The 18,115-nt window shown below is 34.0% G+C and overlaps 1 protein-coding gene across 1 annotated transcript in view; it reads right to left on the bottom strand.

The window, feature by feature from the left end:
* Window positions 1-18,115, bottom strand: part of LOC105341532 (ATP-dependent RNA helicase DDX1) — a 98,824-nt gene that overhangs the window by 64,318 nt on the left and 16,391 nt on the right. The window contains exons 14-18 of the mRNA XM_034480004.2: window positions 17,336-17,359; window positions 9,535-9,587; window positions 7,395-7,455; window positions 3,782-3,880; window positions 1,271-1,411 (exon numbers count right to left, since the gene is read on the bottom strand). Of these exons, the coding sequence (XP_034335895.2) occupies window positions 1,271-1,411; window positions 3,782-3,880; window positions 7,395-7,455; window positions 9,535-9,587; window positions 17,336-17,359 (378 nt within the window). The remainder of the gene's footprint in view (window positions 1-1,270; window positions 1,412-3,781; window positions 3,881-7,394; window positions 7,456-9,534; window positions 9,588-17,335; window positions 17,360-18,115) is intronic.

The raw sequence follows: 18,115 nt of genomic DNA, 5'->3' as shown, positions 1-18,115 counted from the left end.
TTTTTTTATCAATTTTTTTCCGATGTTTTTTTCTGTGAATTGTTTCTACAGAAAAAAATACAGCTTTGAAATAAAGCACTAAAGGTAATCTATACCATCAGAACTATCAATCAAATCATCAGTAAAGGTGTCAATTGGTTTTTTCCAAATGCTTAATTCACATGAATGATTTAGAAGTTTGCGTAAAAGCTCATATCGCAATGTAATTATCTTGAACAATGGCCGTATCATTGACAATGATGAATGTGGTTGTTCCTCACTGATTCAATTATGGTTGTATACCATGATTAGAGTATTAATTATCATACACAAATTCCCGCTCTGCACAACCTAATACTGCTGAAGGCTTTCTACACAAACAGCTATCATTTTGTAATGTAATAAATTCAAGCATTTAAGGGCACCCTTTTGCTTCATTTATTCAATCAATACTTTACTTTCAGGGAAAAAGTCCATAAAGTAATAACTTTTTATTGCAATTATATAATGCAATAGTTACCTTAAAAAGGTTGAAGAAACTAGAGGTACTGTGAGCAAGCTCTCAAATAATACCCCCCTCCCCCTAAGAAAATATAATAGCTCAAGTATTTCTCTATTGGAAAGTAATGGATGCACCATTTTTCTTATAGGAATTTCAACTTGCAAAAATTACCAAAGTTCAAGATCAAGACATATTTACAGGTCACAAGCAATCGTTGCTTTAAAGTTTAGCTTTTTATCATTTTTCCTGACAAGATATGGACTAAACAGGAATTATGCATTTTTTTTAAACAATAACCTTGAAATTGACCTGAGCCTGGGTCAAGTTCATTACACACCCTCAGGTCATAAGCAGCCTTTGTGTGAGGTAGAGAAGTCCAATGTTTCTCCATAAGAAAGTTATAGACATTGACCTTGAACATGCTCAAATGACATTGGGTCAAAATCATGACACATCCTCAGCTGATAAGCAATCTCTGTGTTAAGTAAGAACTTTCAATGATTCTCAATAAGAAAGATTTATAATAGACCAGGCACACATTTCCTTTCAGTGACCTAGAACTTGCCAAAATGACCTTGGGTCAAAATCCTTTCGTAATAAGCAATGTTTGCATGAAGTAAGAACTCCATACTCAGAGATCTCAAAGTTTTTAAACAGTCCCATCTAGTCTGAGATAATGAAGTCTGACTGTACTTTATAATTACCGATGATCCCAGTCTGTTTTTCTCATTTGTCTATACTTGGACTCTGAATAAGAAACCTAATATGTTAGTCAAATACTAAACTTACAGCCATTTTCTTGACATCAAAGGAGTGAAGCGTAGCTGAGCAGACAATCATCTGCAGGCGTTTGCCGTCGTTGGTGACCTTAGGGATCTGTTGATGAAGTCTGTTGATCATGTCCCCATATCCAGCAGACAGCAATCCATCCTGATAAAAGACACGCAGATAAACGTCAAAACATTTTAAAGGCTGAAATATTTCACTGAGAGTGAGACTTTGTCTTTGGCCGTTGCTTGTATGTTATATTGCATATTCACATACTGACATCCTAATAAAGAAAAGCATAAATTTCCATATTGTAATTGTTCATTTTAAAAGCAGAAGAATTTAACACTTGGGCAAGTGTAAAAAAATATTTTCATGTTTTCCCACCTCAACTTTTCAAAAATTTGATTTCATTTTTCTCCGGTAGTACCATAATGTCGCATGTATAACACACACTTTTTTCAGCCAAAATTTGATCAAAAGTGGGGGTGAGTGTTGTATATAGGACTTAAATTTTACCCCATTTTTTGCCATTGATACCACGGGAGTAGTGACAGCCGATATACAGTACTGATCAGACCCAACCTAACACCAGAGTAAACCCCATCTAAACCCCAGGTTTACTTTTTGGGTTTACTTGGGGTTTACTCTGGGTTTACTTTTTGAAAATTTGGGTCCACTCGGGGTTTACTTTGGGTTTACTCTGGGTATTTTGAAATTGCTTTTAGAGGTCAACTGTATGCACTGAAGTGTGAAGCAGACTAGTATTTTAATCTTACCATCCTACTGCCTGTAATTCCTACCCTTTGTATATTCCGAATACACAGTTAGCGTCTGCTTTCAGGGGTATACTTCTGGCCGGGTTTACTCTCTGCGTCCACTCTGTGTTTACTTTGGGTTTACATTGGGTCCACTCTAGTAAACCCGGAGTAAACCCAGACTAAATCCAGAAAGTAAACCCAGGGTTTAGTTGGGGTTTACTTTCTGTTAGGTTGGGTCTGATCGGTACTATAGCAAGTTATGCAAGTTGTGTGAGTGTATACTAAATTTACTGCATCAGAAATACCTTATTCTTAGTTTTATTTCCATGTATTGAAATATTTATCCTCTCTCAACACTATTTCTTGCAACGAACAAGTCTAAATTTCGTCAGTGTATTCGCCATTACGTAAGCAGCCACCTGTAGGCGGGTGGTCAACGTTTGTTTAACAATTTCCGGTGTCAGAAGTATGCACCTGTCTTGTGTTGGACTTCACAGGGTGTATTTAAGTGCATCAAGATTAGCAATTATTCTGATTTTATTAAACTTGATTACTTCGTGTCCAGTTATGCAGTTAAACGTTATTGCTTTACCTATAGACACTGCTAAATATACATTGATCATTTGTACGACTTGATAATGACGATATACGACGCACATACGTTTCTTCACAATGTTTATTTAACAACAATCAACAGCTGATCAAAGGGTTTGCAATAATTAATCAATTTAATCATTTCTTTTGATGTTGTTTTGGTTTATATCTGCAAACATTATTACTTTGAAGCACTAAGCTCGGTTGCCGTTCTTCTCTACGTATGATATCTTCTACTTCTCCGCTGTTGTATAAGAAACTCTTTACGAAGTGTCAAATGATATTTGATCCCGCCTTATGTAAATCATGTCGTCCTTTTTAAGTAAAATTGTAAGAACTTTGACTCTAATATCGCTTGGGCCATGTTCCGATCATGAAATTACAGTAACTGCACTTGGGTAATAAAATTATCATTTAACATTGATAGTTATTTGGAAAAATGGCGGCCTTCGATTTTAAATGTCTTTGCTATATTCCGATCACAAAATTAAAGAAATTGCACATGGATTATAAAATTATCATGAAACATCGATAGTTTTGGGAGAAAAGGCGGCCGTTGATTTCGCCATTTTTTGGTGCGTGTCATACATAGGACCTGCTGTTTGTTTTTTTGTTGTTTGACCATTTTTTGGTCAAGTTTGGGGGGTGCGTATTATACATGAGTGCGTATTATACATGATAATTTACGGTAAATTTTAGGAAACATGTCATTTTGCAATGGAAGATTTTAAATGTCTCCTTTTGCAACACAAAAACTTAACATTTTTTTGGTTTGGAATTTAAGAACTTTATAGCAATTTTTACCATTGGATGATACATATACCAACCTTCCAATGGAAAGAACTTATAACCATCTTTTCTTTTTGTAGAAATTACTTTATTATAAAGCAGTATAATTTATCACCTATTCTATTGCATAAACCGGTACATCTTTCCAACTTTTCTATTAGTTTAACTAACTTAATTATAAAGCGGCAAAACTTAATAATAAAGTGGTAGAACTTACCAATTTTTCTATTAGTAGAACTAACTTGATGATAAAGTGGTAGATCTTACCACCTTTACTATTGGTAGAGCTTAATTTATTATAAAGCAGTAGAACTTAATAATAAAGTGATAGACCTAACACCTTTTCTTTTGGTAAGAACTAACTTGATTATAAAGCGGTAGAACTTACAGCTTCATCCAGTACAAAGAAGCGGCACTGATGCAGGGCAAGCCTTCCGGTGGAGATCAGATCTTCCAGACGACCAGGGGTGCCAACCACTACATCCACCTGAAGGAAACATTGACCAAAATCAGGTACTTTAGTATTGGAAATTTATCAAGATATTAGAATCTGTGTCAATGTCAATCACTTTACCCATATCTCTTAATGACGTGTAAAAGTACATTTATTGATGATTTATTATGATTTCTTTCAAAAAATAGATACACAATGAATTACAAAACATATGACGACTTCCACCTGAAATAAAGGATGAACATATTTACTTGATTGGGAGAATCAAATCTTCTGTAATAAACTTAATTATTTTGCCTAAAAGCATGAATAAGCACTCCATAGAACCTTTCAAGGAAATAGCAGAACTGCTCTTTTGCAGGGCAAATTGATAAGTATTGTGAAGTTTCAGTTGGTTCATAATTCAGCGAATTAGATTAAACATGGTTGTCACAGTTGTTGCATCATATTTCATACAATTATGTTCATTTGCCCTGCAAAAGAGCAGTGCTGTAATTACTGCGAAGGGGTTTGTAGAAAATATACATAAATTAACGCGTTATTGAGTCTATCAAACCGTGATTAATTATAAGCATTTTTTACCTGTACCTGGTCAAAAATGACATTGCAAGTAATGAATAAATTGCTTTGCACATTCTTACATTAATAATCTTGCAAAAATTAGATATAGACAGAAAAAAAATCAATACTGCTTACATACTTCATTATTTATCATATATACCGCTCAGTCTACAAGTGAATTTTAGTTTTTAATCAATGCACTGATTAAACTATGGTCATGTTTACAAAACATCATAAATTTTTCAAAATTACACCAAAATATCTGTTGCCATGAAAGAGTACGATTAAAGCTAGAGGAAAAAACCAAAATACTCCAATTCATCACCTCAAAATCACGAAAGAGTAAACAACAGATTAATAAAGTGCATCTAAAATAAACTCCACAAGCAAATTTTGAAGCTTGGCATAAATAGCAATGAAAATTCAGATAATGCAATTTCCAAAACTGTCAAGTAGCCTAAAGAATACTGTTTTCGTGGGGAGCAAATATTCAATGCTTTTATCTGTTTCAGTTATAGCAAATAAGCATCACGGGAGAGATTTATCATTTTGAACTGGATTCCTAAACCCTGTTGACCAGCATATTCATTACTGCATCGCACCATTTCATCTCCCTCTTGATTACAAGTTGTATAATCGACTTCCTTTGGAAATAAGCTAATCATTTCCTCTGTTAGAACTGCTATGTTTTCTATGCATTTCCTCCCCGAAATGGAATGTGTATCTGCAGGGGCAGACGTAATTGCTTACAGAGTAATAAAAAAATCTATCAGAAATAAAAAAAAAAATAAAATAAATGGAGCCCAGACATTCAGCTCTGCAATAATCATTTTCTGATAAAACGCATCTCTGACCACAAGACTACGACATCCATTTTCTTAGAAGAATGTGTCGATGATTACACCATTCCAACCTTTTCTTTATTGAATTTTTCCATCAGATCAAAAAAAAAACAAATTCATTTGTGTGAATTATTTTTTGTTTTTGTCTAGAATTGTGAGAATTCCTTTCCACCTTTCAGGACAAAGGATTGACACAGCATTCACGAACCCAAACAATTATGTTTCTTTAAAATCAATAGCAATCAACAATTTATGGTAATTGTTAGCAGTAGCAGATATGAAAGTAAAAAAAAATTCACATAAATCTAAAGGTTTCAACTAAACAAAGTTTCAAAGGATGAATAGATATTTTGTAAATCAATATTCCAATGGAATTTCTGAAATATTTATAAAACAGGAAAATTACAATCATATAAACATGTTGGAAAAGGTATTCAATATGAAAATAAGTTCCAGGATCAATTGTTCTTATGAGTAATTAAGTATAGGGAATCATTTAGTCAAAATGTGTAGAATTATTTATGAATTGATTAATTTGTGCAAAATGAAAAAAAAAGATAAACTTTCAAATCAAACTAGAGGTACTATGAGCAAGCTCACAATTGATACCCCCCGCTAAGATAAAAATCATAATGCATGTATTTTTCCAATAATAGAAACTATTGGATGAATCTATTTCACCGTCTATTTTCTTTAAATAACAACTGCTCTATGTTTTTAAAACTGTTGGTCATAAGCAATATTTGTGTGAAGTAGGAACATTCAATGCTTCTCCATAAGAAAGATAATGACCGGACACGAATTTTGCACTTTTTCTGCCAGTGACTTTGACCTTGCCCAAATAATCTTTGGTCAAGGTCATGACACACGCTTTGGTCCTAAGCAATATTTGTGTGAAGTTAGAACATTTAATGCTTCTCCATAAGAAAGATAATGACCGGACACGAATTTAGCACTTTTGCTGCCAGTGACCTTGACCTTGCTCAAATGACCTTAGATCAATGTCAAGACACACCCTTAGGTCATAAGCAATCTTTGTGTGAATTAAGAACTTCCAATGTTTCTCCATAAGAAAGATATGGGCCGGACACAAACTTTGCACTTTTTCTGCCAGTGACCTTGACCTTGCAATAATGACCTTAGGTCAAGGTCATGACACACCCTTAGGTCGTAAGCAATCTTTGTGTGAAGTTAGAACTCCAATATTTCTTCATAAGAAAGATATGGACCGGATACGAATATTTGTATGTTTTCTGTCAGTGACCTTGACCTTGCCCGAATGACCTTGGGTCAAGGTCATGACACACCCTTAGGTCATAAGCAATCTTGTATGAAGTAAGAACTTCCAATGTTCTCCATAAGAAAGATATGGACCGGACACGGATTTTGTATTTTTTCTGCCAGTGACCTTGACCTTGCCCGAATTACCTTGGGTCAAGGTCATGACACACCCTTAGGTCATAAGCAACCTTTGTGTGAAGTAAGAACTTCCAATGTTTCTCCATAAGAAAGATATGAACCCGACACGAAGTTTGTATTTTTTCTGCAAGTGACCTTGACCTTGCCAGAATGACCTTGGGTCAAGGTCATGACACACCCTTAGGTCATAAGCAACCTTTGTGTGAAGTTACAACTTCCAATGTTTCTCCATAAGAAAGATATGGACCTGACACGATTGCACAGACAGACGGACGGACAGACGGACAAGGTGATTCCTATATACCCCCCCAAACTTCGTTTGCGGGGGGTATAATAGCAAGAATGTGCACCTGTGTATAAGAATTAGAGTAAATAGATCAAGTGCATAATTCAAGATGTGCTCAAGGACTTGATTAATGGTAGAAGGATACATCATGCCTGCATAGGGGAAGTGAAAGAATTTAAATCTTGTAAGAACATTATTGTTCATACTTGTACATGTATTTGTTATTATTCAGTCACATTTTTTTTTCATTTCCTAATACATGTACTTGACTGTATAGTTTTTATAACAAAATTGTGTCAACAAAACAATTGCAACCACAAACACGCTTTCATAACTTTTGATTCTGATTATCTAAATGTTTAACATCCAGTTGAGCTTTTAAGGACGAACAATAAATCACCTGCACTCCTATCTCAATTGTTGTTAGTGGAATACTTACTCCAGTTTCTAGTACTTCCACTTGGTCTCTGATATTCACTCCACCAATTATAAGCAGCTCTCTGTGATATCATCAACAACAACAAAATCAATAAAAGAATAAAACAAGTTACAAATTCATACAACTTTTAATTTTTTGCAGTTTTCAAACACTAACTATGTACTGTAGAAGCAGAAATATTCGTTTAGGATTTAATTTCATTATTTTCGTTGGCAGTATAAATCAACGAAAATAAATCCATGGGGAATTTTTAACCCAAGTATCAATGATTACAAAGAGATTACGATATGATGAAATTTAATGCCAAGAAATCTTATTTCGTTTTAAAACAATGATTTTGACCTAAAGAAAATATGTTTCTACAGTATAATGTTTGTGACGGATATTTGCCCAGTTCACTTCTTAGTTAATTTCATTGTTTATTCCACCAGAAAACACAGGCTGATGCAAATTTTTGGCTGTATATGCCCAAGCAATTAAACTTTGACTGCTCGACGTTGATACAGGGAGACTTTAAATTCTTACTTTATTAGAGTAAAACTCATTCATTGCGAATTTCTAGGGACAATAGAAAAAACTTCGTTATAATCATAATTCATTAGACATTTATATTGAATATGTAAGAAATCTTATAGCGAATTCGGTATAAAATATCCAGCTGACAGTATTTCAAACAATCATGTCATAAAATCAATATCACCGCCATTTACAAAAAATGTTGATATAACACTTCAAATGTTTTAAAACATTTTGTATAATATTTAGATTCGTGTTTTTCATACATGCATCTTGAAACTTCAAGTAACTTTAATGAAATTTAAAAATGGAAAATATTCGTTAAAAGAATGATAAAATATGTTAAAATTTTGCCAGCATGGACCTTATAATTACTTTGTTACAGCCGTAAACTGTTTATAGGCCTTTTTATTATATACGGCAATTTTCTATAGGTTTATACAAGAACTAGGCTAGGACATGAATAAAAATTCATTATGGTCGTAATTTCCCTATATCTGTGTTTGTCATATTCGAGTTTTGCTGTATAAAGTGTAGAATTTCAGTATTCACATCTACCCTGTTCCCCCCCCCCCCCCCCCCAACATAAGTGTATAAGTAAAAATTCAACCTAAAAATAGACTTTAAAACAAGAATACATGTACTTGATTTATTCAAAACTTTAATGCAATTCCTTTCAAAATGCCAATACCCAAGGAAAAAAAAATTCAAATTGCACTGCCTCAATGACAGCCTTTTAAAATTCAAAACTGTCATAAGATTAAGGTTAATGTGGCTTTGGCGTTTGCTAAAATCGCATGTAAAATTTTTTAGATGTGCACTTGAAGTTCAACTATCTAAAGCTTTTAAATAGATAACGATTTAGGCACCCCAAGACTCCTCAAGGAAATTAAAGGATTACATCTGAGACTTGTAAGATGAATTCAACTTCTTAAAAATGTCAGTACAATAATAAAATTGATTTCACTATGAATCATTCTTCAATCCCTAGTTGTGAAAAAGGAAGTGAAGAAATTGCGTGGTTTCTTCAGTTAAAATAGCTCCAGTGGTAAAATAAATGGATAGTATTCATGCGCAGTGAAATAAAAAAAGTGTCTCTCCTCTAGAAAGCAATTATTTTTCCCTGTTTCCCTGTTCTTTTTATCACTGTTAAAACACACGTCAAATAAATTTTTTTGGACACTGTGCAAGATCATTAGACCAATGAAACTAAAGTAAATGGTGACCAATAAAATCAAAAAAGTCAAGACTAATTTCTCTTCTGGAAATTTACTGATAAAAAGACAGAAGAATAAAAATGTGTAGCTGTATATTTCACTGGAACATAAACCTTACAGAGGACAGTTTGAGGGGGAAAACAATACAGGAAAAGACAAAATTGAAAGATTACATACAGAAAAAATAAAAAGATCTTTAACATGTCTGATAAGTTAACAAATAAGTTTGCCTTTATGGGACCCGAGACTCACTTCGAGCGATCAAGAACTTAAATAGATCAAAGTTTGAGCCATCAAGGTTACCTGTATTTTTTTTTAGCTAAGTATTCATGGATTTGTTATATCCTTTTTAGTTATATCTTCTTTTTTGAGAAAGTGTATCTTAATACAGTTTATAAGAAATTTACCTTATAGTTGGATTACTAAGATGCAACTTAAATTTCTGGATTTGGTTAAATGTCTGAAATGAAAAAGGACAGATTTCATCAAAAAATGTTTTCATATTAACCTTTTCAAATCTTAAAAGAAATATAAATGTTACAAATTGAATATCGTAACTTGTGCGATTATCATAAGAGAATACTGAATTGTATTGTTTATAATCAAGAACCATACGGTTCATTGGTTTAATGCATGACATAAATAAGTAGTACAAAAATATGTAAACACATAAATAATAACAATCTTAAATTAGTTTGCAGGATAGTAATATAACAGATGACAATGATAATATAGAAGCAACAAGATATCTGTGAGCCAATGCTCACTAATGATACCCCCTCTCTGATATGAATATACAAAATAAACAAAGTCGACATTTAACAGGAAGTTGACATCCTATTGGTACAAAAATGGATCCTACCATACGGCATGTCCTAACAAAGAGTGTGTTAAAGTTTCAAGTATCTGCATTTAATAGCTGCTGAAAAATATTTGTCAAAAATTCGTTTGAAAATTTAGGCTATCAAAATTAACAAAGTCATCATTTAACAGTAAGTTGATGTTAAATTGATACAAAATCAATCCCACCAGATGGCAAGCCTAAACAAGGAGTGCTTGAAAATTTCAAGCATCTGCGATCAACAGTTGCTGAGGAAAATGTGACAGAAATTTTTGCTAGTTACGGACAGACAGAGAGACGGACAGACATAAAGGGTAAAACAGTATACCCCCTCTCCTCCAGAACTGGGGTATAATAAAACAAGTTGCTGTCCTTTAAAAAAGGACTACAATACGTGGAACATTTGCATGTGTTTCCAACGAAAACGTGAAAGCCTTAAAATTATCAGAGATTCCACAGAATCTAGCCCTCTGCTTTTAACCACTTAATTTGTACGTTGTATTGCGTATACATGCATGTATAGCCCTGACTTTTTATCTCAGAATTTAAAGGATTCATACAGTACAGCTCACGAGTATCCCGACACCCACCGTGTAGAAAACACGGTGGAAAACGGTCTGTGTCGCACCGTGCACACGGTGTGACACAGTGTATGTGTATTGGACAATTCAAGAAAAAGCCCCGTGTTGCACCGTGTTCGCCTGTGTAACTCCGTGGCCACTGTGTTACTCCGTGGATATCGTTACCTGAGACGTTGATAGAAATAGCGTATGTTTAGAAATAAAGAAATTATGGCTAAACAAGGGTTGAAACATATATATCCTTTTCATATTTTAAAACAAAAGAATGTCGACTTATGTTGCACGGACCCAGAAAATTGTCCGGGCTGTCAACGTGAAGTTAATTTTTTGTGATCTGAAAACTCGACGTAAATGGGTACCTTTTAATTCATTTGTTCTTAAATAAATTGAAATAAATTAACCAAAAATATTTAATAATCAATTAATATATGATCAAAATTCAAATCAATTTAATTCATCTTGTTTTTTTTCTAAACACACGTCATGTTGTAACTGACGATCCTATTAAAATGTCGGGAGCTTAAACGTCTTATTTCTGTTATCTGTAAACACTTTCTGATTTATCAATTAATTTACAGCCTTACTTTAAACCAATTAAAAATGAGAAATGAAAACATTTCAGATCATGTTTTTCTAAAAACATGTGCTGTTGATGTGCTGTAGTAAATAACAACCCCATATTACGGGTGACTCGAATAAATTGGACGTCAGCTATTTATTTATGTAGCAATAAATAAACAAAAAAATCACTTTTATATTATAGATTATAAATAAATACATGTACAAACTCTAGACTTGTTAAATTATATTCATGCATTGTACCGGTACATTTATTAAAAATATACCCGCATTTCATAAAATAATTTTCCATTTTATTTCCGTATTGCTGGTAATGGCCTCGTGATTTCACATGAAAAAATCACTCGTGCGATGTACGGAAGCTGATCAGATACACAGCATTGTCTTTCATCTTGGGTTCTATACACAACAGGTGTTATTGTCTGTCTTGTTAGGTGTCATTGGAATTTACAACTATCTGTGTTTACATTTGGACGTCTGAACAGGTGTACTCGAGATGCCGTTATTCACACCTTTCCGCGAACACCTGATTGGTAACTCATCACAACCCGTCGTGTGTATGGTCTGAATATATCTTACTTCTACTTTGTTAGTTCAATGATTTTTCCTAATCTCTAACAAACAAAAAAATTGTCTGTAGATATGTACACAAACACTACACGCAAGACTATCGGCGCGTGGATCCGGGGAACAATTCAGCAACTCTATAAATGCGGGAATTTCACAAAGTATTAACTTGCGATAAGAAATTATTTACCGGGTACACATACATGTATGTACAAAAAAACCTGATTAAAAAGATGAATGAGATAATGCCGGTAACTTTTTGCAAGCATTTAGAATAAACACAACTTTATTGATGTGAAATAGCGTCGAAATTTTAACGAAAAATCTTATTACATTGTGAACTTTACAAACTTATAGTCATTGTGTTGAAATCGTTATTAAAACCATGGATCTAAAATAAATGAATTAAATTCATACAAATAGAACTCTTATAATTCTAAAATGATTGCACAAAAGCACATAGAGAGAGAGAGAGAGAGAGATTTAACAACGTGATATTCCAACCCTCATGCATGCAGTATAAGAATGAAGAAACTAAACATTTCAAACACTGAATACTCCATTGTTAAACATTTTTCTATTTTGCGGACTTAAAAAAACAATAGAATGACATTTTTTTCATATCATGGAAGAACAACGTGGTCTATCTCGCGGGCTGATTTGATTGACAGGGATAGCACGTGGACCCTGACTGCATATATTCTATCGCAATTTTAGGGAAAAGGGTTCAATATAATGGAAACTATAAATCTAACTTATTACACTGAATTACAAGTAAAATGTACTTAAATTAAACTCATACTGGTATTCTCTCTCTCTCTCTCTCTCTGATATGACGATCATTAAACAATCAAACAGTAATTATTGCAATACTGAGTAGTTTCTTGGAACACAAATAATTTCTAAACTCAAGTTGCTATAAAGATGAAATAAAAAAATTATCAAGTACCGATCCACGGATTCTAAGCGCTATGAATATGTACCGTGCGGTACTACATGGACAAGTACATCACACATATGTATAAAAGAAAGAAAATTTGAAATTATATTAGATATAAAGCTGTATAATTATATTATTTAGAGAAAGTACATTTGTTTTCAACAACCCATTAAATTTGTTATCGTTGAATAGAGTATAAGTGAGAAAAGATCACAGTTATGGTTCTATGCACTATTAAAACTGCCAAACTACAGCAACTACGATTACTACTACGTTTAAAAACGGACTGAAGCAAAAACTTCTGGAACCATTTATTTAAATTTTAAAAAAGGAGAAGAAAGTGTTAGTGTTTTAATTGATCAAACCTTTATGTGGGCGATATCGATTTTTAATATTAACAAAAATCAACCGTGTCAATCGCATACGTCTGAAAATTGCGTGCATAAAAATTTTATTTATTTCTATTTCTTTGTCTTTTTCTTTGATTCTCTTACGTACATCAATAAATATTTTATTCTTTATAAGTTTTATTCCTAAATCCTCCTTTTTTTTACAGGTAAATACCGCGTGTTACACCGTGTTATTGTCCGTGTTGCATCGCGTTGCACCGTGTCGCACCGTGTTTTTTCTCATTCTGTGGCCGTAACAGAGAACAATAGATCAAAGGTACCGACACTTCCACGCTCAGCGTGGACTTTCAAACACGGTGGTCGGTGTTTTTGTCGGGATACTCGTGAGCTGTACTGTACTTCTAAAATAATTATGATTTATCTATGAATGAAGTTTGCATGTATGGTATCAGGCATAAATCGGTGAATTCTACTATTTGTGCACACATTACGATTCGCTTTACTTTATTAACTATGCAGTGACAGCTTTGTGTAAATTAAAAAATTTCATATTTTGATGTATTTTTCTTGAGATTTAAACTTTTATAGTGACATAATTATTCAATCATACTTAAATGCTTAAAAAATTTAATCGGGAAGTTCTCTAGCCTCGCCTACAATAAATGTAAAGTTAAGTTACACGTGTATTCGGAAAACAACAAAACATTGCAAATTATGCTATTTGATGCATGTTGTAGTTTCGGCATAACATTAACTTATTTCATAATACTGATAGTTCATATCACATGCCAATCATTTCTTTAAAGGGAATACCTTGTTTCTGTACTGTTTACCGACAACTTTACAATTACAGCGCCTTTGAACTTATAATGTGTCGTCAATCGCTACTTCTCGGGCCTTTCCGGCGAGCTTGCCGGAAAGGCCCGAGAAGTTGCGATTGAATGTGTCGTATGGCACGGAATCCCGATCCCGATTCAGATAAAATTGTGCTACCTTGGTTCCCTGAGCTACCCATTACGCAGTAGTCTCGTTCAACCAGACGCTCGGCTGTCTCTGTAAATCTCCGACGAGCAGCTCGTCGGAGTTTTTACGGAGACAACCGAGCGTCTGGTTGAACGATTCAACCAGACGCTCGGCTGTCTCCGTAAATCTCCGACGAGCAGCTCGTCGGAGTTTTTACGGAGACAACCGAGCGTCTGGTTGAACGAGACTAATTACGCAGAGGAACCAGGCTAGCTCATGCGCAGGCTGAATTTTCCCCATAGCATCCGGTTTAACCTCGCTTATATATTTTCTGCGTGGACCTCAGGGTCCACGCAATCAGAAGACAAGGTAATAGAGAAGATATTTCTAAAAATTAAACAACAAGAGGCCCATGGGCCACATCGCTCACCTGAGGAACAATAGGTATGATAAAATCAGCTTAATGGAGTCATAATACAAACTATCTGGACAATGTACAATAATACATGTAGATCCTGTACAAATAAAATCCATTTTCCCCTGGATAATCTTCTGTTTATAATTATTAGTCCCCTTTCTGACAGGATGATTTTATAGTCATATCATATGTTGAGTATTGCAGTTCTCAAAAAGATCCTTAACAATAGTTTATATATCGGATATAAACGTACATCAAACTCTGAACCTTCTCGTGAGGCCAAAGAATTGTCCTGGGGCCAAAGTCTTAATAATTATAAAGAATCATCTGGCTGATTAGTTTCTGAGAAGATTTTTAAAGATTTACCCTATATATTCCTTTGTAAAACTTTGACCCCCCATTGTGGCCCCACCCTACCCCTGAGGATCATGATTTTCACAACCTTGAATCTTCATTACTTGAGGATGCTTCCACACAAGTGCCACCTTTCCTGGCTAATTACTTTCTGAGAAGAAGATTTTTAAAGATTTACTCTATATAATCATATGTTAAACTTCGATCCCCCATTGTGGCCCCAACCTACCCCCAGGGGTTATTATTTTCACAACTTTGAATCTACACTACCTGAGGATGCTTCCACACAAGTTTCAGCTGTGCCGGCTGATTAGTTTCTGAGAAGAAGATTTTTAAAGATTTACTCTATATATTCAAGAGTCTATATAAACTTCGATCCCCCATTGTGGCCCCACCCTACCCCCGGGGGTCATGATTTTCACAACTTTGAATTGACACTACCTGAGGATGCATCCACACAAGTGTCAGCTTTCCTGGCTGATTTGTTTCTGAGAAGCAGATTTTTAAAGATATACTGTATATATTCCTATGTAAAACTTCGATCCCCCATTGTGGCCCCACCCTACCCCCGGGGGTCATGATTTTCATAACTATGAATCTACACTACCTGAGGATGCATCCACACAAGTGTCAGCTTTCCTGGCTGATTAGTTTCTGAGAAGAAGATTTTTAAAGATATACTGTATATATTCCTATGTAAAACTTCAATCCCCCATTGTGGCCCCACCCTCAGGTGAGCTAAAAAGATTAAGTTTACAATACAATAAGTTGTTAAAGTTGGTTTCTGGAAGAACAGACTTTGAACATTTTCTTAATAAATATTGACAATTTTTTTACTGTTTTAATCTTTAGTTTTTAAGATCTGTGTACAAACATAGAATTGTGAGCAAATCTTTGTATCTTGCTTATAATTCGAAGCTTACACTCAAATATGGTTAGTAAATAGAAATTGTAAACAATTAAACACAAGAAACATGCACTATAACAAATAAAGAACACAATTTATTTTTTCGAAATGAATCATATATATATATATGTATATACCTACATATTTCCGTCAGCGATATCAAACTCTATTCAAACTGAATAAACTCGAGAAAATGTCGAGATTCTCAACAAAATCTATTGCATTAATCTACCATTACGCAAAAGAAAATGCCGAATTACCGATAGAAGGAATTGTATTTCAGTACCCCTACATCAGATTTTGCTTAATTTGCGGAGGTAAACAGTTAACTGTTTGATTTACCGAAGTATCTGTTTGAATTGATACCTAAAAATCACAAAATACCTGTAGACGATAGTATCCAGGTTAAAAAGCGTAAATAATGAAAACGAAACGAAAATCCGAACAAGCTAACACCAACACACTTGTTTGATCCTTGTTGGAACAATTAGAAAATTAATTAATAAACAATAAAAACAGAGGGAAATGCACTTTAGTACGTTGTTAATGCATCAGATTTTATCATTTTCTTAGGTAAACATTTACCGAAGTCTATGTTCCAAATACAAGGCGATTGTTTCCCAAGTTAAAAAGCAAAATGAAACGAAAAAATGAAAACAAGCTAAAACCCAACATCACAAGTGAAAATGACAATGCGTTGAAATATTTAACCTCAATTTACTTCACAATAATCGGCACCAATGTTATTTCCATGTTTCATAGATTATATTCGCACGTGAACTGTTGCACAACAAACTGCCAGCTTCAAACAAAGAACCTCGTTTTCGAGATGCGGTAGACTGGCGATGCCTGTCATAAGACCAGTCTATCGCAATGAATTGCCAGTCTACGATATATGGAATAACGAGCCATTCTTTATAAGTATTTTCGCAATTATCTCAAATTTGGAACAGAAATCGCCTATAATTTTTGCAATTTATATTTTCCTTTCCCTAAGGATGATTTATGCTAAATTACGTTAAGATTAACTCGGTAGTTCTTGAGAAGAAGATTTTTAAAAATGCACCCCCCTTTTTCTACAGTTTCAAGGTTTTCTCCGCTTTGAATACAGATCAGACTTTTATTTCTGCAATTTATATTTGCCCTCCCATAAGGATGCTTTGTGCCAAATTTGGTTGAAATTGGATAAGCGGTTTTAGAGAAGAAGTTCAAAATGTAAAAAGTTTACAGACGGACAGACGGACAGACGGACGGACAGACGGACGACGGACAAAATGTGATCAGAATAGCTCACTTGAGCTTTCAGCTCAGGTGAGCTAAAAAGGTGATATTTTCTACCTTCATTTCCAACACTTGTAAAGGTATTTGCCCAAATTACATAACTTTTTGATATTTTTGCTTGACAATAATTGAACAAGTTTAAAATTCAATAAAATTAATCTTAATTATATTGTGACTAAAAAGAACTATTCAATGTTTCAAAATTAAGGATAGCAACTCCATTTTGTACAAAATTGATGTACAAAATTGATGTAAATACACAGCTGCATTCATTGGCCATATTTCCCCTTGTGGAGACTCAAAAGGTTAATACCCATTGCATATATCTTCGATCATAACAGTATTTATTTGCTGCAGCTTGTTAAATAAATAGGCACAATTTTCTATTAAATAGGTCAATAACCATTGTTGATTGCTCTGTATTTACCTGTTCTGCCAGTTCTCTTGAAGGCTACAGAAGAAATAAAATACTGCGTGATAAATCACGGGTTTTATCACAGGTGCAATAAAATGGATAACATTACCTTTAAAATACATAAAAAAATTAAAGATAATAGCAATACATGTACATGGATAAGGCAAAATTGCAAAGAATTAATAACAACATTTAATTAGATGTACTGAAAACAAAATTTCTTAAAAGATTCCCTTTATGATAAAAACTAAATTTCCCCCACCAGAGTTTAATATATATATTATTCAAAGAAACTCAACAACAAATCCCAGCTTTATAAGGCCTAATGAAGATGTATAACTTGTGTCTCCTGAAAATTGGAGACATAAATATTACAGCATCCTCTCTTAACCCACTCAGATCCATACAGCAAGACCTAACACAGGATGTCAAGCAACCTGATGCAATAAAATATATTCATGAGGTCTCAAATAAATTTTTTTTTTAAATGACACGTCGGATTTCATCAGACAGAAATTATTTCTTTGACAGTCCTATGACCAGGGATTTGCCCCCAAATTCCCAGAGAACCACAACACCAGTAAAAATGATCTTTCAATTGACAGACTTCATTCTCCCCAGCAAAAAGTCTGCTAGAAAATTCATCTCAAATCAATACTGTATTAGCTTTTTTAAAGTCATAATCATTGCATCTAGGGTAAAAGTGCCAACATGTCATACTATTAGCCATTAGGCAGTCGCATTATGTACAGTATATATTGTGTAAACATGGTGGTTCATCAAGTGTATATA

This window comes from Magallana gigas, chromosome 3 (assembly GCF_963853765.1).
Source record: "Magallana gigas chromosome 3, xbMagGiga1.1, whole genome shotgun sequence".
Taxonomy (NCBI): Eukaryota; Metazoa; Mollusca; class Bivalvia; order Ostreida; family Ostreidae; genus Magallana; species Magallana gigas.
The sequence above is the reverse complement of the archived record's forward strand: the minus strand, read 5'-3'. Positions and strand labels throughout refer to the sequence as shown.